Genomic DNA, 24537 nt, shown 5'->3' with positions numbered 1-24537 from the left:
CAGTTCATCGCACACTCGATGGTCTGTCAACCTGTCCATTGCTCATGGACGGTTCCGACAACTCTCGATAAAACAACCATAACTTCCCACCTTGATGCCAGATTTGGACAAAATTGGTATCATTGGAAAGATAATTAAATTCTCTACACTATACAAAGTCATTTTTAGGAAAATTCAATAATATTAAAATACTAATTACTTGGGAAGTCTCTTCTCAATCTTTTAGGGCCGGAATTATATTTCACTTGACACGCTCAAGGCTCAAACTACAAGGGAACTTTATATGGTCTTAAAATATTCTAGTTTGGTAGTTTAGGGTGGATGTTTGGGCCTAGTTGTACTTTCTTCTATTATGGCTGGTCATAGAGGTTGCTATATGTGTGATGAGATTAGTGTATGGCAGGGACTATCCATGTTGGGTAATTCAGGCTACTCTTATTTCAGTTATGAGAGGTAGGGGTTCTATCAGAGGTACGAGAGGTAAATAAGGTAGAGCCCATGGCAGTGGTCATGAGGACACCCACACAATTGGTGGTCATGGTCAGTGTTATGTATACCTACCAAACCTGAGGAAAAGGTCTTTGATGTTATGAGCACAGGTACTATCCCTATTTGTTTCAGACTTGTATATTTATTATTTGATCCCAGATCGACTTTCTCCTATGTGTCTATATATTTTACTTTAAGTTTTGATTCTGTTAGAGAGCCTCTTGCTATGCCTATTCATGTATCTCCCTAGTAGGTGATCCTTTAGTAGTGGATCGAGTATACTGATATTGTGTTATGAATTTTGTTGGGCATGATACTTTGATAGACTTGTTGTGTTAGATATGGTTGATTTTGATATTATTTTGGGTATGAATTGGTTGGCTTCTTATCATGTTGTCTTAGACTATTTTTCTAAGACAGTGAATTTAGCTTTCTCGGGTATGCGAAAGATAGCTTGAAAGGGTGCACTTTATTCTGGACCTAACAGGATTATAGCTTATATTTAGGCTCATAAATTAATTTAGAGAGGATGTTTATTGTTCTTGACTCATCATCGTAACACTAGTGTTATTTCTCCTTCCTCTTTGGATTTTGTCTGTGTTGTTCGTTAGTTTATGGATATGTTTCTTACGGACTTGCCTAGTGTGCTTCCAGATTGAGATATTGATTTTCTATTGATGTTGAGCGGGTACCAAGCCTATTTCTATTCCTCCTTAGAGGATGGCCCCAATAGAATTGAAGAAACTGAAGGATCAGTTGTAGAAGTTATTGTGTAAGGAATTTATCCAACCTAGTATTTCATCTTGGGGTGAGCCTGTGTTGTTTGTGAAAAAAAGGATGGGGCTATGTGGATATGTATTGATTATTGACAGTTTAATAAGGTGATGGCTAAGAATAAGTATCCTCTTCCTTGAATTAATCTTATTTGATCAGCTTTAAGGTGCTTCGGTGATTTATAAGATTAATTTAAGATTCGATTAACGCCAATTAAGGATTAGAGCTTTAAATATTTTGAAGACAACTTTTTGGACTCGATATGGCCATTAAGAGTTCTTGGTCATGTCTTTTGGGTTGACCAATACCCCTGCCACATTTATAGAGTTAATGAATCAGGTGTTTCAATCGTATCTCGACTCCTTTGGTATTATATTTATAGATGATATCTCAATAAATTGCAAGAGTGAGGCTGAGTGAGAGGATATTTACGGACTGTATTTCAGAGATTGAGGGATAAAAGGTTATATGCGAGGTTCAATAAGTTCAAGTTTTGGTTGGAGTCTATTTTTTTCTTTGATCATATAGTAACTAGGAAGGTATTATGGTTGATCCAACCAAGATTATCGTGGTTCATGATTGGGATAAGCCTACTTTGCCCACCGAGATTAAGAGTTTTATTGGCTTAGCAGGATATTATCAGTGTTTTGTCAAAGGTTTTTCATCTATTGAAGCTCCATTTACCAAGTTGACCTAAAAAAAGATTTCTTTTCAATGGTTTGATGCTTGTGATGCAAGCTTTCAAAAGATCAAGAATTTGTTGACTTTAGCTCTTATATTGGATTTACCCAAGAAATGTGTGTGATTTTTCATGTTTTATAATGCTTTCAATGTTGGATTGGATGTTGTATTGATGCAGGATAGCAAGGTAATTGTGTATGTGTCTCATCAATTGAAGCCTCATGAGAGAAATTATCCTAACCATGATTTAGAGCTATGCGCAGTTGTGTTTGCCTTGAAGTTGTGGAGGCACTACTTGTATTGAGTCTTTTATGACATCTTTCGAGATCATCGTAGCCTTCAATACTTCTTTATCCAGGGAGATTTTAATATGAGGCATCATCATTGGCATGAGTTACTTGAGGATTATGACTTGACTATTCTCTATCATTCAGGCAAGGCTAATATGGTTGTAGATGACTAGAGCTGGAAGTCGACTAGCATGGGTAGATTGGCGCATCTTATGACCCAAGAGAGGCTTTTGGCCTTAGACGTTCAATTTTTAGCTAACCAGTTAGTTAGACTTGATATTTCGACACTTGGGTGTGTTTTAGCTTTTGTAGAGGCTAGATCTTCTTTGACGGAGCAGATTCAAGATCATCAGTTTGATGATATTGGATTGAGGTTGATTTAAGATAAGGTGTTGAGTGAGGAGACTAAGGAAGCCTTACTTTATTCAGATGGATTTTTATGAATTGGAGGCCGAATTTGTATACTGAGAATAGGTAATTGGATTAGGTTGATCTTAGAGGAGGCCCACTATTCCAAATATTCTATCCATCTAGGTGTAACTAAGATGTATCGTGATTTGAGATAACACTACTGATGGGGTGGTATGGCAAAATTTATAGCTCATTGACTTTATTGCCTGCAGGTGAAGTCCAAGCATATGAGACCTGGTGATTACTTCAGAGGCTGCTTATTCCCAAGTGAAAGCGGGAAAAAATCACTATAGACTTTATGACTAATTTTTCTCATACATTTCATAGTTCTGATAGTGTTTGGGTCATCATGGATCGATTAACCAAGTCAGCTCATTTTATTCTAGTTCAGGTTTCATTCAGTGCTGAGAGGTTAGCCCCTATCTTTATTCATGAGATTGTGCATCTGCTTGGTGCGACGCTGTCTATTATTTCAGATTGGGGTTTTGTTTTCACATCTTCCTTTTGGAAGACTTTTTAGGATAAGTTGGGTACTCGGGTTGATCTTAGCACAACATTTCACCCCAGACTGATGAACAGTTAGAGTGGACTATCTAGTTTTTGGAGGATGCTCCAAGCATACGTGATGGATTTTGATGGCTAGTAGGAGCATCTTTTGACTTTAGTAGAGTTTGCATATAATAATAGCTATTATTCCAGTATTGATATGGCTCCTTTTAAGGCATTGTATGGCAGGCATTGTCGCTCCCCAGTGGGTTGGTTTGATGTTTTAGAGGTGAGACCTCAAGGTATGGACTTGCTTCGTGAGTCTTGGGATAGAGTCTGGGTCATTCAGGATAGACTTAGAGTGGCTCAGAGTAGGTAAAAGTTCTATGTTGATCGTTGACTTCATGCCTTGATATTTAGTGTTGGTGATCGTATCTTTATTTGAGTTTCACCCGTGAAGGGTGTGAAGAGGTTTGGGAAGATATGTAAGCTTAGCTCAAATATATTGGTCCATTTGAGTATCTTCGGACTATTGGTGATGTGGCTAATGAGTTGGCTTTGCTCCCTGATCTATCTACTGTTCATCAATTTTTCATGTTTGTATGCTTCGCCGTTACATTCTGGATGAGTTTCATATTATTCATTGGGAGTTAGTTCAGTTAGATGAGCAGTTGTCGTTTGAGGATCCAATCTTTATTTCGGATAGGAATGTTAGGTGGCTACGCTCTGCAATGATCCCTATGGTTAAGGTCCAGTAGGGACAAGGAGCAATAGATGAAGCTAATTGGGAGGTCAAGTCTGATATGTGCAGTTCTTATCCTCAGCTCTTTATTGATTCAAGTATTTCTTTTCCCTTAGTTTGAGGACGAACTAGATTTTTAGTAGTGGACAATTTAACGACCTAAAAATTTGATGAAATAAGTAAAATTTATGATTTGACTGTTTTACCCCTCCCCTTAGTTGCATTATGGTATTTTTGGGGTGTGAGAGTGATTGGCACGATTTTTGATGTATTTTGATATATTTATGTGATATTGTGGTTTTTAATGGCTTTAAGTGCCTTATTTTAGACTTATGTAAATATCTTTTGATCCGTGTGAAGGATGGCCGAATGAACTGTGTCAGCTACTTTGGAATATCAATTTTAGGCTAGGTAGACCTTTGGTTGGGGTCTCGATGCATCTAAGCTCATTTCGACCTATTGGTCAAAAATTTAAAAATTTGAAAATATGGGTATGGGATCCACATTTGGTCGAAATGATCTCGGATAAAAAATCTGACTTCGCCAGCAAATTTGGAATGTTAATTTTTGGGTGTTAGTGTATTTGGTGTAATTTTACAGCTTTTAAATCTCATTTTGATCCTCAGTTTAGAAAGTTACAATTTTGGATTTCGGGGATCAACTTTTTGAAAATGATGTTTTCTCAAAAATTCGCCTTTGCCAATGCGTTCGGAACGTCAAATTTAGTGTGGTTACATTATTTGTTTGTATATATCGGACTCTAAACAAATCTCAGGCACCCCAACAAAGTCAGGATTAGACTTAAAAAAAAAAAATTTGCTTACCAGTAAAGATTTTCTGCACTATTAAATAGTTTTTTGGTCCATTATGCTCATTTTTCATTTTGTCTCTTGAGAGTTAAACCCTAAAATAGTATGGGAGCTTAAAATTGAAGCTTGTGGGAGCTTGGAAAGCTAGATTAACACCTACTTCTTGATTTTATTAGAGATTTACAGTAAGAATTCACCATTTTCTTAGTAATATCTTGATAAATTTCTCAAAATTTCGAAAATCTTAGGCTTGATTTTAAACTCCAATTTCACTTGATTAATGTTTTTATCTTATAATTACTGGTTTTAATCAATTTAACCTTCAAAACAACTCCGATTCTTGATTTTAACCCGAATTTTAAAGAATTTACCTGATAAAGCTTAAAATGATTTTTCTTTGATTTGAACCTCGTTTTTGACTCAATTTAACTTGAGTTTTCAGCTGTAGATACCTAAAAACACGGGGAACATGTTTTTGAAGTAAAGTTTTCATTTTTCCCTTCTTTTTCAAAAACTTATTTCATGGGTTCGTTTTGACTTCGAATCGAAAGTACTCAATATAGGTGTCGTTGGTTTTATTTTGACACATAAATTTTATATTCGATGTTTTTAGTAGAGTTTGAGATTGTTCGTGAAAAGTAAGGTCGTGAGTTCGAAGTGTAGCGAACTGGTTTTGGCTTTTAAGCTAGGTTATGACTTAACTCTTTTAGACTGGTTTGGGTAGTAAATGATGATACAAAATGTATGTTAAGAATGAGAACTATCAATGTGTTGTACCTGTGTGGGGAGCTATATGTGATATAATTATCGAAATTGAGATATTATGTGATAGATGTGATCGTGTGGGGTCCAATGTGATATTGATAGCCTTGAATACATGTGAATAATTGTATTGTGTTTTTAAAATGCTTTATGTGGTACTATTGGTATATTTTGATTATATTCATACTTTATTGGCATATAAGACATGTGGAAATTCATAGATGAAACAAAAATAATGAGTGGATGTTTGCTCATATGTTTGTGGAAATATATCATTATGGTTAGTTGTGGAAATAGATTATTTGGTTGGTTATAGAAATATATCATGTGGTTGTTTGTGGAAATACTCATTGTGATTAGTTGTGAGCGTTATATCTTCATATCATACTAATTCATGAAACATTGATACCACCGTGGCAACATCTGAGAAACACTAGCAACACCTGATAACACCTTTTTGAGGGATGTTCCAAAAAGAAGATATGATATATATGGATTGTATACGAGTTGACGAACTCCCCATGATTTTTGCATTGGGAGTCTTGCCTCCGTAGGTGTATACGGGGATTGTACGATGATCTAGAAGGTTGTACGATGACCTCGTGCATCATCATCATCATCATTATCACATATATTGCACATACTTCATTATGTTTATATTGTGTTGTGTTTCCATATAAACTTGCCATTTATGTAATTGTCTTATCTTTTTTTACTTGTATTTGATGATCTTGTATATGCATGTTCCCTCTTGTTCTACATATATGTGATATAATGCATAATTGTTATAATGCATAATTGTGTTCTACCTTGTTATGATGTTGCAATATCTGTGATATATTAGAACTATTAGTGCAAGCAGCGTGGGCTACCATTGTGGGATATTTTTTGATTGCAGGTGACGTTCCCTTAGTGTATATTTTGTATGCTTTATTTACTACTTTGCTTGGTCGTCCTATGATACCTACTGAGTACAAATTGATCGTACTCATGCCTACTGCGTCCTTTTAGTGCAGGTTCTAGCCCAAATATGCGTCAGTTTGCTTAACTCAGGTGATTGTTGGAGCTTCCAAGGTAGCAGCTAGACATTCATACATTCGAAGTTCACCTCTATCTTTCTATAGTACTTATGTCTTTATTAGTATTAAGAGAAAACTATTATTTATTTTTTATTATTTTTCTGTTGTATTTGACTCTTAGATTGTATTAGTAGTTCTTACACTATTAACACCTAGTTTTGGGCATGATCGGTATTTTGGATAGGCCTTTCAGCATTGGTATGATTACTTGTATAGTTTGGCTTCATTCTAGAAGCCTTAACATGGGATATTTCTATCTTTTCCTCTTTTTGTATCAGTTTGGGTGATAGGATTACTTGTCAAGGTACACCGTGACAAGTGACATCATGACCCTTATTTTTGGGTCGTGACATGATGAGAGGGTACTTTCCTTGTTTAGAAGTGTTCATTATGTTAATCTAAAAAAATGCATATGTTTCAAAGAGAGGTTGGTCACCACATAATAAAGTGCTTCAAAGAGAGTATTTTGTATATGTTTGCATGCGTTTTGAATTATGAATTTCCTCCTGAATTATTGGAATCTTTTGGGGTAGTCATCTATATGATTTCTTTTACAAAAAAAGCTATAATTATGACATAACATGATATGGCTTGCAAGTCTTGGTATGATGATACCTATCATAAGTTACCATTAACATGAAAGATGCAAATATTATAAAAGTATGAAGTATGGTTTTAAAGGATTAAAACTGGGCTTAAAGAGAGCAATTTGGCTACTCGAATAAGGGTTGAGTTTAGATAACTCTTAGCCCAAAATCGTGTTTTACCGATACGGGTTTTATGTGCTATTTGGAAAGTGAGATAGCATGGTATGTAGAGAAGTTGGGCATACCTTTTCATAATACTCTAATCCTTGCGACAAACTCAGAATGAGGGCTTGGCCACTGAGTCAAGAGCGGACCCATATAGCCCGTGGGTATTTATGTTTTGTAGGATGGACCATCTAGCTTAGAAGTAAAATAAAGAGATAAGTTGAGAATTATAGAAATGTTTTAAAGCCTATTGATTATGACCATATATTTTTAATTATTTTATGCCGACATGCTTTTATGAAATGCTCTCACCTATGTTGTATAAAAATATATTTTATTTTTGGATGGTTCTACGTACCAGTACCTTGTGTATTGACCCCCTATATTTCAGGTTCTTTGATGTAGTCCCACGGTCCATCACATCAGTATAACACTTAGGATATGATATAAATGGTTGAGCCATCCATCTTTGGGTAGACCTTTATTTATATGTTGATTCTTTTAGTGTATGGTCCAGCCGGAGGCTTTGTCCTGGTTTATATTGTTAGTTCTTATTAGAGGCTTTGTAGACAAAATTTAAGTAGTGTATTTTCATATTTGTTGACACAGTTGTATTATAAATTTCCCCTGAGTTTTCATCATATCTTTTGAACTTTGATTATATATGTATTATGCTTTTTATTACATATTGAGGGGTCTATCGGGCCCTCGTAGTTTGAGATGACCGTCGCGGCCAGGTCTTCAATTCGGATCATGAAAAACTTGATATTAGAGCACGGTTTATAGTCTAGGGTGTCTACGAAGCTATGTCTAATAGGGTCTTGCTTATGGGTATGTTGTGCACCATACTTATAATCAGGAGGCTACCAGACATTTAGCAGTGTTTCTCATTCTTTCATTCTCTAGTTCATGCTATAGCATCGTCCATATGAAATTTATCCAATTTCCTTTCTTACTCTAATATTATTAGATATGTCTCATTGTCGAGGCGATCCAAGGCAAAGTCTTAGAGTCTAAACTAAATGGTCCTTTCTGAATTAGTTATCCATGTAGTTATGAGATAGCACAAGGACTTGAGAGGAGTTTATTATTTCTTCAAAGTGTATTTATTTGGGTGTATACCTCTGTCTTAATGCAATTATGCTTTCTAGCCTGAGGTCCAGAGTGTATTTATTCCTTTTAGAATCCTTGTTGCAGATATCATACTTAAGGGTAGTAATGTATAGTAGAATGTTGGAACAATATTTCTACCTGAGTAGTAGTATATGATATGTTGTCATGACCTATTGCTAGTAAGACGGTCCAAAAGTTAGTAAAATAAAGTCATAATTTTAGAAGTCTAGATGAGGGTGACTTTCGCATAAATAAGCTAGTTTAGTTGTATAATCGTTGATTGAGGGATGAATTGCCATTATGTAGAGAGTAACTAGTGTTGTAGTATGATTTGTAGATAGCATGGTAGTCTGTGTTCAAAGTGATTGTCTATGATTGTTATTCATTCAAAATAGGGAAGAGCCTAGAGTGGATAGTTACAGTGGTTGTAGAAATTAGTTACGCGTAGAGATTCCTTGATGTGTATGGAAATTAAAAGTAGTGGGGTTGTATGTATGGGTAAGTAAATATAATATGAGAAAATGGACTATGTTGATAAGATCATAATAGGTTATATCATAAAATTAAGATCAACAACCCCTATTATGTGATTTTTCCTCCTTGATTGTCTTTTCTCTAGTAGTTGTAAACTAGTACGACACATGATAAGATGTATGGGAGGTTCTAAGGTATAGTAGTAGTGTTATGGAGAGAATGAACTTGTCAGCCATAGTTAAGTGAAATAAGAGACTTAGGATTGATATTTCTATTCGATTGATTAGTATAGTATATGTCATGGTTCATATGATGGGTGTTGTTAGTCAATAGGCTTGAACTTTAGATGTTGAGTGGAGTGGTAAGAATAGTAGCTCAAAATTGATAGTGCATGTTTTGTGGGAATGAACTAGTAGGTTTAATGTGAGATGTGAAATAACCTAGGTTGGCAATTTATGAAAGAAAGAATGGATAATTATTATATATGTACATGAGGTCTAGTGTAAAAAATGAATTGTGGTTGAGTATTTAAGTGGATAAGAGTGTTAGGTATATTATAATAAGTTGAAACCCCCAGGTAGTATGCTGTTGGATAAGGTTTGATGGGTATAAGTGTCTTGTGAACCTAGTTCATGTTCTTGAATTGTGTAGTATGGGGAAAAAATAAAAAGTTGTTGTGTGATGTTCTTTAGAGCCGAATTGAGGAAATATTGGTAGGCAGTATGTGCCGTTAGTATAGTTTTACAAATTCTTTTAAGATTCTAAGTGTGTGAGTAGAGGTCTAATGTTGGCGTTTTAAGTAGTGAAGAATGAATTATTATGTCATAAAGAGTGTGGATGTGTATGCTCAGGAGAGTGGGAGTGATAGGGTGATGGCTATAGGGGCTAGTGAAAGTTAAAAGCATCATTTCTGAAAAGCAATGCCTTCAAAGTATAGTTATCATGGCAGAGTTTAGAGTTTATGTGTATGGCGATATGCCCTTTGTGTTGAGAGTTGTGCTTGTAGATTTAATGAGAAGATATTCCTTAATCTAAGATTGTGACTTTGATCTAAGGAGGAGATGATGAATTAAGGTAGTTCTTAAATTTTCTTGAGGTGTCAAGTTTCAGGAATGAGTCATGATAAAATTTATTCCTATTCAAGCAGGCCCCCTTACTTCAATTTGAGAAGTCATTCTACCAATATCTTATGTATTCAAGACCTACCTATGTCTAAGATCCGAGTTCTGTATGTAACTCATGTTATGTTTCAACCTCCAAACTAGAAGCAATAATGTCTCTCAGTGATCTAATATTCCAAGTATCCAAGCTCTATGTTATATTGCTCATGATCCATAAAATCCATGTCTCATATAATGCTTGGTTCAAAGAAATTATACTTCCTATGTATTATCGATCCATTTTATGTCGGGTATAGCCTAAAGTGATAAGGTACATGCAAACTCATGACTATCTCAGCTTTGAAAATGAGAAGCAATAGGTTGAAGTAGTAATTTTTGTCTCAATCATTGACATTATGAATTTTAGCCTTATGTTATATGACTCTTGATATGTGAACATATGTTTCTCACTGTGACCAGTCCTAAGAACTCTTGTTGTGTATGTTTATGTCAAAATAACTCTATATCTATGATCTACACATCGGATATATGAAGAACTTCATGCCTATTGTATCGTATCTACATCTCGTGCCCCATCATGAGTAGTGCAATAAGTATAAGTTATAATCAGATAGTGTTACTTCCATTCAAGATGTTTATGCTCGGGTCCCTCAATGACCCTTCATATGTTAGTATTATTATGGTTATGGAAGTGTAGTAATGTCTTAGGTAGGGGAGTAGATGTTCTTGAATATGAAATTTTGATGTGATTTTTTTTAACTAAGGTTATAGGTGAAGAGGGAAAAAAGGAGATGAACTTTTGTTATATAAAATAGTTAGTTAGGAGATATATGGTGAAAATCTATGTGATATTAATTGAATTTGCTGGTCTTACTGGGGAGATACATGAAGTCGGTGTAGTAATGATAGGCTTGAATGTTGTGATTGATGAAAACATAAACCCATGTACTATGTGGTTAGTACTTCTTGAATTAATTAAAACCCGAGGGCGTTTGATGGTAATGATAAGGTGTAGTATTCTTCGTAAAAGGATATAGTATGAAGTCAAATAGCTTAAGCTAGCACCTCTTTTCTCCTAGTTGGCCTTCAACATAGGAGTATTATATAGTAGGACTCAAACTCTTGTGTTAGATGTGTGATGGGAGAATTGTAAGTTGGAAATGATGAAGTATGTTATTTATCATTTGGGGCATAGCGGAGTAGTGTCTCTAAGTTTAAGTCTATTAATTATATCATGTAAAGTAGAGAATGCTTCTATCCCTATCTCCCGCAAAATCTCATTTCATGATTGCATCGATGGGAATCAGGCCTATTATCAGCAAATTAACTCATGCCTTGTGTTGTGATGATTATGATTCATAGAACTCATGTGCAAGATCATCCCTATATAAATTTTCATTACCTCATGCTTTGTGCTTACGCGTTTCACTAGGGGTTATCATGAAGCTCTTTTAATACCTTTGCATATTTGGTTGAGGAAAAATATTCAGTGCGAGGATAGGTTCTTTATTCAATACTTTTAGAGCTTCAACAAGTTCCTACCCATCATTTGGGGATGAATGATCCCAGGGGGGAGATAATATAAGACCCCTCACTTTTGGGCTAAAGTTAAACCATCTTTCCTATGTTTATGAACCCAAACTGTAATACTCCATACTATTCTTAGCTTAATTCAGCTTCTAGTTGTATGCTGAAGGGCCTTAAGGCTCGAAATTTTTACTAAGTGTTAGGGGCTTAATCATCTTCAATACCCCTAAACTTCAGGATTTTTATTTTGACCTTTCCAATGCTGAGACGATAGTCTTTGAGTTAATTCATATTTAGGGATGTAAGAAGTATGTTTTGGGGGAGTTTTGGATTTTTCAAAAAAGGTTTGGCTCACATTTGGATCACAAATCTAGTAAGTCACCATGATAGGGCCGCGTCGTGGTGACATTCCCATTGGCACACACATCGCTTTGCAGTGAAGTTTTTTTCATCCAGTTCTTGATTTATAGTTTGAATTCATGTGTCATGATCTTATCCTAGTGTGTGAAGTGCTTATTAGGTGAAAAATGTTCATAGAAATCACATAGAGCAAAGTTGAGCTAACAACCTTGGATTCGTCCAAGGTTTGGTATTTGATTCTATAAGAGTCAACTTTAAACATGTATAAATTTTGATATATGTGAAAATTTTCAGCTCAAGACCCATTAAATTGTAGATAATTGAGTCAGCTTTCCAACAATACCAATTTTGCCTTAATGCGATACCTGAGCGAAAAGTTATGATCATTTTAGTCTGAACTAGTAAACTACCATGATAAGACCGCATCATGGTGGGCATGCATAACGGAATTACGAATTTAAAAATGTCAGAAGGGAAATTAGATCTTTTCACCCTCAACCCAATCGTTAATAACAGGACTTGGGGCATCAGTTGGGGCATTATTTGCCATTCTTCTCCAATTAACTCTCAAGAAAAACCCTCTCTTTTTCTAAGAACAAATTCAATCATTTTTCCCCAAGTAATCTAGAATTCAATCTTTTCAAGGTCAAGATTCTTCAAGAAAGCATCAAAATTAGGGTTCATCCTCCAAGTTAGAAAAACCTAAGGTACGTGGGTGTATCCTCAACTCCATGGGCAAAAGTTGTATTATTTTTATCAAGTTATAAAGATCCATAATCGTGTTTACATCATAAATGGATTTTTTATATCTTTTGAATAGCATGATTGTTTTGATGGAAGTATGTATTGTCTTAAATTCCTTTTCGTAGAATCGAATAATAGTCACCTATATAGGTGTGTTTTCAGTTTTGAAAATTTAATTGAGAGCATGAATAAAAAAATCCCCTCTCTTGTTATGAAATATGTTGTATAATTGTATTGTGGGATAGTATCAAATGCATGGACTATGGTTTTGAAAATGAGATCCTTATTATCGTTATGGTTAACACTGTTATGACATGATGAGAGGGTACTTTGCTTGTTTACAAGTGTTCATTCTGTTAATCTAAAGAAATGCATGTGTTTCAAAAAGAGGTTGGTCACCACATGATAAACTGCTTCAAAAAGAGTATTTTGTATATGTTTGCATGCGCTTTGAATTAAGAATTTCCTCCTGAATTATTGGAATCTTTTGGGTTGGTCATCTATATGATTTCTTTTACAAAAAGGGCTATAATTATGACATGATATGTTATGACTTGCAAGTCTAGGTATGATGATACCTATCACAGGGTGCCCTTAACATGAAAGATGCAAATGTTTTAAAAGTATGAAACATGATTTTAAAGGATTAACACTGGGCTTGAATAGAGCTATTTGGTTACCCGATTAAGGCTTAAGTTCAGATGACTCTTAGATGAAAATCGTGTTTTTCCAATATGGATTTTATTTCGGCAAGTGGGATAGCATGGTATGTCGGCCAGTTGGGCATATCTTTTTATGATACTCCAATCCTTATGGCAAACTCGGATTAGGGGCTTGGCCGCCGAGTCAAGGGCGGACCCATATAGCCCGTGGGTATTTATGTTTTGTAGGTTGGACCATCTAGCTCAGAAGTAAAATAAATAGTTGAGTTGAGATTTACAGAAATGTTTTGAAGCCTATTGATTATGCCTATGTGTTTTTTAATTATTTTATGCTGACATGCTTTTATGAAATGCTCTCACAATATGTTGTATAAAAATATATTTTATTTTTGGATGGTTCTACATACCAGTACCTTGTGGATTGACCCCCTATATTTCAGGTTCTGCGGTATAGTCCCATGGTCCATCACATTAGTATAACACTTGGGATATGACATAAATAGGTGAGCCGTCCATCTTTCGGAAGGCCTTTACTTATATGTTGAGTCTTTCAGTGATAGTCCGGCTGAGGGCTTTGTCCCGGTCTAGATAGTTATTTCTCATTAGAGGCCTTGGAGATGAAAGTTAAGTATTGTATTGTCATATTTGTTGACACAGTTGTATTATAAATTTCCCTTGAGTTTTCACCATATCTTCCTCACTTTGATTATGTATGGATTATGCTTATGATTACATGTTGAGGGGTCTCTCGAACCCTCGTAGTTCAGGATGCCTATCGCGGCCAGAACCTCGATTTGGGTCGTGACACTTCTCATGCTGTGGGTAGACAATGGACCGTATAGGTTATACACTGGATCATTTGTAAGGTATATACAAGTTGGTGCAACGGTAAAAAAATAGTACATAGTCAAAAATATAAATAATTAAATAAATAAAATTAAATTGAGGAGCATCGATTGTGTCTAGTGTAAATGATAGACTACAAGTCTTATCAACAATATAGCAGATTAGTTTATTGCCCTTATTGGCGTATTATGAAAAAAGATTAATTAATAAAAATAAATAAACTATTGGATTTTATGCAATTAAATGAGCTTAAAAATGTTATGTGATCGTTTAAGAGTCCCCATAAATTAAAGATGGTGATCAAAGATGTCTGACGATGGGTAGTAATTGTACAATCAACATCTTCAGAATAATGTTACCCAACCGCATGTATGTTGTGAGGAATTCATTTGTTCAATCATGACTCATTCTCTTACATCTTTGATCATTGTTTTCAATTTAATAGACTCTTATACGAGCACATGACTTGTTTAAGATCATTTAGTTGAATAAAATCCAATAATTTATTTTTTATTAATTAGTTATTCTTTTTTTTCATAATATAATAGTTATGGTATATAAATAAGTATCCTACTCTAGTTAGTTTATTATGAAACTAGATCATAGTTTAGGCTAGACTATGCTTGGTTATTTACTCGAGCAGATATATCCTAGCATAAACGATGACCTACTTCCATAATAAACTAACTAGCCTAGAATACATATTTATAGATCATAACTAGCATATTGTGAAAAAAGAGAATAATTAATTAATAAAAAATAAATTATTAAAATTTATGCAATTAAGTGAGCTTAAACAAGTCATGTGATCGTATAAAATTTCATGTAAATTAAAAATAGTGATAAAAGATTCTAGAAGATGAGTTGTGGTTGAACAAATGAATTCCTGACAGCATACTTGTGCTTTGGGTAAACATTATTCTGAGAATGTTGATTGTACAACCACTACTAAACCTCACACATCTTTGATCATCGTCTCCAATTTATGTGGACTCTTATATAATCACATGACTTGTTTAAACTCATTTAATTGCATAAAGTCTACTACTCTATTTTTTATTAGTTAATCATTCTTTTTTTTTTCACAATATGCTAGTAAGGTCAATAAACTAATCCTATATATTATTAATAAGACTTGCAGTCTATGATTTACACTGGACACAATTGATGGTCCTCAATTTAATTTTATTTATTTAATTATTTATTTATATTTTTGATTATGTACTAATGTTTGTTTACCATTAAATCAATCTGCATACTGAAATCTATCGATTACATAGACAGTCTCGCATAGATAAGAATCTCGGTCAATCATATACCCCATTGACCTTACAATTAATTTTGTATAAATCAACATAATCACTGATAGACCAGATTCATTATCCATAAGCGCATTATATATATATATATATATATATATATATATATATATATATATATATATATATACCATAAATGTTGAAGTTTGGCAACTATTTCATTTATCTTTTAACTGAACTACAAAATTTCAAACAACAATGAAACTATAAAATTGAAGTAGAATAATATGTAGAAAATAGAAAATAATTCATTTCATTAGTTCATTGCTACATAGTTTAACATAATATCAACACTAAAATATGAGCAAAAAGGGCAAAAGAGAGAATCTTTCATCTAACAAAATTCCTAAACATGAAAGCTTCTTTGCAATGAAGTAGAACTAGAACTACAACTAGCCAGACATCAAAATTAAATACTAAACTAAGGGGATGGTGAAGGGTGATAAATTTGATGGGCTCCATGTTCAGCCTCTCAATGATCATCGATAAAAAATGGGCGATACATTAGAGTTCTCAGTAAAGATGCTCCAGATCCTAACCCAGATCGTAGAAAATAAGGTTCAGGTCATTGCGAAGGAGGAAGAGGTCATGGTAGTGCTAGGAACGCATTCTCATGAGTGATCTGAGTGTGATTCTTGACATTTATTGCTATTTCTCAAATTTTTAGGTCGAAGAAGATGAATATTATGCAAAATAGATGGATGTTTATATAGATCAAAATAAAATTCCTTTGGTCTTTCCGTTCGGTGGTTGGTTGACGCTTGAATGAACGAAAATCTAGTAGGTAGTGTATACCCAATCAAAAGAGCGTTTGAGTGGACGTGCACTAACTTTTTGAGGTATCATAATTATCTAACTGTTAATTTGATTGATTGAATATTTAGAGTTTTTCAATAGACTCAAAAAATGATCAATAATAAGCTAAGTGGGATATAAAGAATAAACCTAATAGACTGTACACACGATATATGCTATAACTTATCCGATCGATACTAAAAACAAATCAAAATTGATAAAACTAACATTAATTAGATCAAACTGTTGGGTTGTGAAAATACATATATTACCATAACTTACAAAAACAAGAGGTAAAAACCTATCTAGGATTTGTTGTTATTACATATGGTTCTTTTGTGTTCGGGTACCTTACACGGTGAGCACTTATTCCTCCTCTTGGTCTTGCAAGCCTCTCACACGCCTTTAATAGGTTTTCTTTTATTTATTCCGAGCTTGTTGTCAATAAGGGATGGAAGAATATTCACATCTAGCAATTCCTGTGGCACACATCATTCAGCCTTCAAAGGGATAATATTAATTGATTCCAAATATGCAAGGAGGTATGCTTCGACTTTATACACGGGCTAAGAGTACTCATAGATAATCAAACCATAACCATCTCCTTACTTTGATCGTGAAACGGCCATTGCATAAGGTATGGTATTTTGACCAAGTTATACTTTCAACAAAAACATGACTTTTTTTGTAGGTTAACTTTGGCAGCAGAATTCCTGCTGAACACGGTGAATTAGCTATCGTCTCCATTTACGTTCTTTATATAAAAGGAGTCTCCTTTTTCATATTGTACCTTGCAATCTTTTCGGCAGTAGACACAAATTTTTTCTCCTTATAGTTGAGGACATATGCATGCCTCTCCCTGAATTTCTCATCAAACTTATTTACAATCAAATTAAATATGGATGCCACAGGATACTCCCTTTTATCTATCAATATAGTATTGCCCGACTCAATAATACTTGTGGTCATCACATCATACCTATTGCCGGGGAAATATGCCCTGCTCCACTTTTCAAAATCAAGTTCATGCTCAAGGAAAAAGGATGTCTCGAGATAATAATTCTTGAATTCTACAAAATAATTGCTAAACTCCTCAAAAGAATATGCCTTTACTGCGGGGTAGAATAGATAGAGGTAATCTCTACATTGCTGATTTACTCAAAGGTTTTCACCTAGGTGTCTCATGCAATACCCGCGATGAGCATGATTGTATGCCTTCACAATACCATTGGCGATGCTCTTGTGCCTATCGAAGATAAAGCACAAATCTAGTTCATCAACCACTATAGACTTTAGCTTCTCAAAGAAAAGAATCCAAGACACATCATTTTTCTTGTCAATAATGCAAAAGGCAATTGGATAAACATGGTTCTCCATATCTTGTGCAATCGATCTTAGCAACACCCTTGTACTTACCATGTAAATAAGTGTCGTCAACCGCAATAACCTTTTTCATGTGGGCGAAATCTCCTAATTCAAGAGTCCAAGGCTAAAAAGTAGTACATGAACCTATAATTATTCCTATTCACCATAATGGAATAGGTAGAGCCAACATTAAGAGTGTCGATCATGTAGAAAAAAGTCGGAAGGCAAGAATACCCATTCTCCGATGTACCTCGAACTATTTACTTGGTGATCACACCCCATCCAACATTTACAATAGCATGGACTACTGTGAAAGTTCTTAAAAATAATCCTCTGAATCTCGCTAGTATCCGGACCCTTGTCGTCGCGATAGAAATTCACAGAGTGATGCAATGACTTTGGTTGTGATTTTACTATGGCTGCGTATAGTGTGTTTGACGTCAAGTGTGATCGTCGATGTATTTATAGATGAAAAATCTGTCAGTGTATTCATACTTCCTCGCCCGCAACATCCATGTACAACTAGGAGATACACATTTTACCTTCAAGTATTTGCTATAACTCTTCAACGTAGCACAATCAAAAGAATTTTTCATCGATGCTACATCCAATAATAATTTTAGCTCTTTTTTGCTACTAAATATTTTTTCTATATGAAAATTAGTTTCATTGGAGAAGGTGTGGTTGGGTTGTGATCCCGATCCACACTCTTCTCGCTCTTCTTGAAATAATTTGAAATCTTTCAGTTCCATTAAATGATCTTCCTTATCATTAGATGAACATTGGGGCTCTCATCTTTAATCAAATGATCTTCATCAACTATCGGGTGTGGTGGCGGGGTTATCAGAGACCCCGCGACAATATTTATCCGCCTCAGTAATGGCCTAGAGCCATCGACAACGACATCCAACATGTACAGGGACACCTGCTGGTTATTATTTATGAATGTGAGATGTATTTTTTCCCTCCCATTCATTAGATAGCTAATCATAACATCGCTTGACTTGCAATCTAATTCTTCTCTCTCAATTACGCTTCGAACCATATCGTCGTATGAACCATTATGACACAGCAGGATGAACACTGTCTTCTTACTCAATGATTTTCAATTTCAATATTTGGGAGCCCCCTCTCACACACCCTTTAATCATCACCGATCATAATTACTTCAGCTATTGTCATTATAGACCACTGATCAATAATAAATTAAGGTATCGATCTATAACTGGTCGATGACTAGTCAAGGAGTGGTATGATAACCTCCGTACGAAAATGTGAATAGATGGGTTTGGATATAATGGATGCCCTCCTAGCTCTGGGATGGAGATATCTATACGTAGGGCTTCTAAACGACTAAATCTATCTAATAATGAGGTATTGAGTGGATTTGAAAAACTTTTTAAGCTAGTAAATATGGTGGAAAAATATTTTTTGCAATTTTTTTTGAAAAGATGAAACAACATAGAGGCAATGATGATGAGGAAGATTTCGCCGGAATCGGAAAGTAGCTGAAAAACGAGAGCTTTTGGTGGTTTCTTGGATAATCTTTTTTAATTAAAAATAAAAAATATGAAAAATGGAGGAAAATATTAGATATTTGTTGGATGAGATGGGGGATTAAATTGTAAAGTTTAAAATTTATGTGGTAGGTTTGGATGATTTTTCAAAGTCAAATGAATGACAACATAAATGTGGCTATCCACTATATTTTTTAAAACTTAACACTAAATATTACATTTTTAAAAATTTGACACTAATTGTTATATTTAATTTTTCAAAGTGTTTATTTTGCCAAAACACCCAAGTAAATTATGAACAAGAGTCTAGAGGGAGTACTATACTAATAGCTAATAGTTACCCTACAAGGGTTCTTTTGACGTGCTCAATAAATACATTAATAATATACGACAGTAAGAACACTTGAATCATAACACGTGAATTGTATATCCCAAAAGTGTAAAATACACTTATTTACTAGGTGTTTTGTAATTATTTTCTTTGAATGACGATGGGGCAGTATATTTTTTGAAATGGACATTTTTGTGTAGTTTTTCTTTGAGCTGCCTAGGCACTCAGTCGTAAATGACCCATTTTTATTAGCTCAGTTTGGTTACTTTAACACTTAATTGAAGCCCTATAATACGGCCACAACCATATCATATAGCACATCCATTAAACGCTCATGTAATATCCTGGAAAGAGATTGCAATGTTGCGCAAGTTCATAGATGGCAAACTGAACTTTCATTTAACATTTCTTACATTCTTCTGGTAAAATGGGAAACGCGGTGAAACGATAATACTTTAGTTAAATTTCTGTCTTAACGATTAATAAAGTGACAGAAAATCATGGAGAACTATGTTCGAATGCCTAAAAAGACAAAAAATTTATATATGCTAAGGGATAGTTTGGTTGGAAACACGTTACTCTATGATTAATTATCTCAGGAGTAGCTATATGGTGGGATAAAAATAATACTATAATCTTGGAATATTTTATTCATAGATGACTTATCCCATGCATTTCATCCCAATCAAACATAGAAAAATCTTTTTTAAATTTAATTCCGATATTAATTATCCCCTTATCTCTTGTACCATACAAGTCCTATATACAATAACTTGTAAATTGATAGAACAAAAATATAAAAATAACTTATGAAGTAATGCTTCTTCCCTTTAAAAAAGAATGACTAATTTTGACTTGACACAGAGTTTAAGAAAATAAAAAAGACTTTTAAATCTTATAATATTAAGTTAAAATTTTATCAAGTGTACCAAAATGTCGTTTAATCTTGTGAGTCTTAAACATAATACGTGAAAAATTAAAATTTAAATATTATCAAAAGAGAAAGGATCATTCTGTTTTAAAAAGAAAAAAAAGAAGAATAATTTATTTTTTTATTAAAAAAAGGAGGAAGTAAATAAAATTTGTACCTAAAAGGGAATTAGAATGAGCGAAGCAATTTAGCAGAATAATGGAGAGGTAACATTTGTATGATTGAGATTTGAGAAGCGAACACAAGAAAAGACAAAAAGCAACGTCAGAGCAAGTTTCCATCCCTTTGGCTATGGTTTTGATGGGGTATGGAAGTAAACAAACGATACCTTCTCATCCACAGCTCCTCTTTATCTTTCTCTCTCTTGAAATTATGTTTCCTTTTATCTATAAAGAATCTTATAATTTTGCTTGGTTTCATTTGTTCTCTTGTGTATGGCCTTTATTGAATCTTGCTAGCCTAGCTTGCAGCTTTCGCTCGGACCTTTGGTTTTCTTGAAGAAGATAGCTTGGGAGACTGTAAGCTTAGCGGACTATTATTACTTTTTGCTTTCCTCTTTCTTTCATCTATTCTTCTTTTAGCCTTTGTCAACTTCTCATTTTTCTCTAGGGTTTCAGACAAAGCAGCAAAAGATACATAAAGCACAAACTACACACAACAGCTCTCATCATCTCTTAGACTACCCTCTTTTGGTCTTTTTTCAACAAGTTAATAGGGTAAGAAATCATCTTTTAAGTTTATGGGGAAGTAGTAAAGTTTAGTGGTAGCTAGAGAGGTAGAATGATAAAGGGTATGCTAGGAGACGATAGTATGTCTAATTTAACATCAGCATCTAATGATGCAAGTATATCTTCAAGCAATTATAGAACTGAAATTGGTAGCGTTCGCTACCCACAACAGTCTCTTGTTGCACCAGCACAGATTCAAACACAGCCAGCCGCTGCTAACAAGAAGAAGAGAAACCTACCAGGCAATCCAGGTAACTATGCTGCTACTATATATGAACCCCTCCCTACTAAATTTATGTGACACAATTAAAATTTTGAGACACCAACATCTTCTTTGATCCAAATCTTTTTTTCTATCTTTTAAATATTTGAAGTTGCTAATTATTGTGTTTTATGGTACTTTATGCATGGTTTTCAAATATATAAATTTTATTTCAAAAAACTTAAAGCTTCTATGTCCGAATTATGATTAAATAATGAAGTTTGAATTTTAAAATTTCAACTTGCCACATAAATTGAAACTTACGGAGTACTTTTCTGGTTGGCATGGAATTCAACATATAAAAAGGATTTAAGTTTTATAAACTAATCGTGTGAAAATTGTTCATGTCATCAGTATAATTTATTTCTAGTACTTATAGCATGTCACTAATTTTCAAATCGAGTCATGTGCAATTATGTTTCAAATAAGTAGATTGGCTTGACTTAATTTTTCATGAATTAGATCCAGAAGCAGAAGTTGTAGCATTGTCCCCAAGAAGTCTTTTGGCAACAAATAGATTTGTATGTGAGATCTGTAACAAAGGATTTCAAAGAGATCAGAATCTGCAACTACACAGAAGAGGGCATAATTTGCCATGGAAGCTAAAGCAAAGAACAAATAAAGAGGTGAAGAAGAAAGTATATGTTTGTCCAGAGCCTTCATGTGTACACCATCATCCTTCAAGGGCACTAGGGGATCTCACTGGGATTAAGAAGCACTTTTGTAGAAAACATGGTGAGAAAAAATGGAAGTGTGAGAAATGCTCAAAGCGTTATGCAGTTCAATCTGATTGGAAAGCTCATTCCAAGATTTGTGGTACCAGAGAGTATAGATGTGATTGTGGAACCCTTTTCTCTAGGTAAGCTAATCAAACCAACCAATCAAACTAGTACTGAAGTAATATTGATTGTTGATCACTATGGAGCCGCTCAAATTTCTCCTCCTCGTCGCTAATATTCTTTAATTAATTATTACTATTACTATTATTTTCAATAGGATATAATTATATACATCTATCTACTGTATAAAGTATTTTTCAAATAGTTATTGTTATAATTTAACATGTTATAAGCATGTTGTCTATCTTCTTTTCAAATAACTGGTTTAAGTTATTGTGAACTTTCAATAATTATCGTTTAGATGAACTTACTGCAGGGCGGAGCTTGAGATTTTAATTTGTACTGATTCAATGAAACTCAATAACATCGGCTCAAACCCTGTAATGGTGTTTAACAATCCATTTAATCTATCCTCCTATATATAACTAATCTATGAAGAACCCAGCTACCTTATCTATCTCAATTTACGTGACACAATATGCTCCGCGCTTCTGCCTTAATAATATAAAATTCTTGTTCATTGTCGTTATTAGTTTACAGTAGATGTTAAACTCTACAATCAATTAGTCGAAAGTAAAGAAGTTTTGAATCAAACTTAGCTAGAGATACCGATAGAGCAGCAAAGTTCACGTGTGTAAGTTCATGTGTACGTCTGAATAAATGAATTTGTCTATTTGTGTCTCTCTTTGTGTGTGAGAGAGAGAGGGAGTAGAGGGTCCACATTTTATCTGCAAAAGCAATTTGCATAGAAAACTTTACTGCAGATTCGTTTTCTACTATTAATGATAAATCTAGTCTGTCCAAAGTGAAAGAAAGAAAGACACATAAAAGGGTTGACGAATAGAGGGCACTCATGCACTTTATCAGTACTACACTCAAGCTATACTGCATTATTCATGTGTAATGAATGGTTTCTTCTTTTTGTGTTGTTTGAAAATGTATGTTTTTTTTTTTCTCTTCTTTTTACAGGAGGGATAGCTTCATTACCCACAGAGCCTTCTGTGATGCTTTAGCAGAAGAAAGTTCAAGAACAATAATCCCACCACCAAATCCTTTATTAGGATCAGCTTCTTCAACTTCCCATCACCTTAATCTCCATGCACTCCAAAACTTCCAACTGAAACAAGAACAACAACAACAAAGTAACTTCAACCTTGTTTCACACCCTTCAAACGATCTTTCTTTTCAGTTATTCGTTCAAAACCCTAATAACAGTAGTAGTAACATATTTGGTGGAGTAGCGTCAGCTCACATGAGTGCAACTACATTGCTACAAAAAGCAGCACAAATTGGAGTAACTTCTTCTGCTGCTGCTAATAACATGAGTACAACAAGTTTTTTCAGTCCTACTACTACTAGTAGTACTACAACAACTGGCATGGTAGCGGCAGCAGCAGAAGGGGGAGGTGTTGATTTAGCATCACATGAATATCATCAATTTGAAACTAATATTAGTAATACTGGTTTTGTTACTGGTCAAGGATTGGCATCTTATGGGAACAATAATAACAACAAAGCGTCTGGCAGTACTTTTCATTTTGGTGCTAGTGTCACCCCTGGGTTCATGGAACAAGTCCATGACATCCAAAACATGATGGCTACTAATTTTGATGAGGGATTTGGTGGTGGCACCCATTTGATGAGAGGTGGTAAAGAAAATAATGAAGGGTTGACAAGAGATTTCTTGGGTCTCAGAACATTTCCACATCATAGGGACTTTCTCAATACTACAACAGCTGCTGCTCTTCATCATCAGATGAGGTCTTCTTCTGCTACTGCTGCTTCATTTGATCAAAATCACCAGAATCAAAATGAATCACAGTGGCAGAATTAGCTACTCTGTTTTTGAATTTTAATTAAGACAGCAATACTTAGTACTCCTATTTTGTTGCTTGTTTGTATATCTTTCGATACAGTCCTTTTGGGAAGGGAGCTAAGCACCCCTTCTTAACTTAGCTTTATCTATATATGCTCATCCTTTCTGTCTCAGTTATTCAGTTTAGTTCATTTATTCCTTTTATCAATAAAGAGCTTATGTTGTTGAATTTCAACACATATCATGAAGCCAACACAACGAAAAGAATAAATAGCAACCTACCTTCAGCCATCATTATTTAAGCCTTGTGGGAATCGTATTCGTCAAAACTGTAATAAGAAAAGGTAAAGGAGAAACGTAAGAATCTTCTTGTCTATGTCTATCAAAGTGTATGTCAGACTGATGGAGTCACAAGGATATTAATTTATAAATAGGTTAAAAACTCTTTAGGTAATTAACTTTTTAACCCCATGGACTTCTCATAGTTATTTCTTATCATCAAAGAAATATTA

General features: G+C 34.4%; 1 protein-coding gene across 1 annotated transcript; it reads left to right on the top strand.

Moving 5' to 3' along the window:
• Positions 1-20550: 20550 nt before the first annotated feature.
• Positions 20551-24198, top strand: LOC107839001 (protein indeterminate-domain 7). The gene is made up of 3 exons (XM_016682327.2): positions 20551-21359; positions 21833-22229; positions 23179-24198. The coding sequence occupies exons 1-3, from the start codon at positions 21161-21163 to the stop codon at positions 24041-24043; spliced, it is 1461 nt and encodes a 486-aa protein (XP_016537813.1). The 5' UTR covers positions 20551-21160; the 3' UTR covers positions 24044-24198.
• The last annotated feature ends 339 nt before the right edge of the window (positions 24199-24537 follow it).

This window comes from Capsicum annuum, chromosome 8, assembly GCF_002878395.1.
Source record: "Capsicum annuum cultivar UCD-10X-F1 chromosome 8, UCD10Xv1.1, whole genome shotgun sequence".
Lineage (NCBI taxonomy): Eukaryota > Viridiplantae > Streptophyta > Magnoliopsida > Solanales > Solanaceae > Capsicum > Capsicum annuum.
Note: the sequence above shows the minus strand (reverse complement) of the source record. Positions and strands in the feature narration are given on the sequence as shown.

What these genes read in the sequence shown, in the direction of transcription:
- LOC107839001 (XM_016682327.2), top strand. Translation starts at nt 21,161, where the DNA reads ATGATAAAGGGTATGCTAGGAGACGATAGTATGTCTAATTTAACATCA. An exon ending in AAACCTACCAGGCAATCCAG is followed by an intron (nt 21,360 to 21,832) that starts GTAACTATGCTG and finishes TTCATGAATTAG; the next exon opens with ATCCAGAAGCAGAAGTTGTA. An exon ending in TGTGGAACCCTTTTCTCTAG is followed by an intron (nt 22,230 to 23,178) that starts GTAAGCTAATCA and finishes TTCTTTTTACAG; the next exon opens with GAGGGATAGCTTCATTACCC.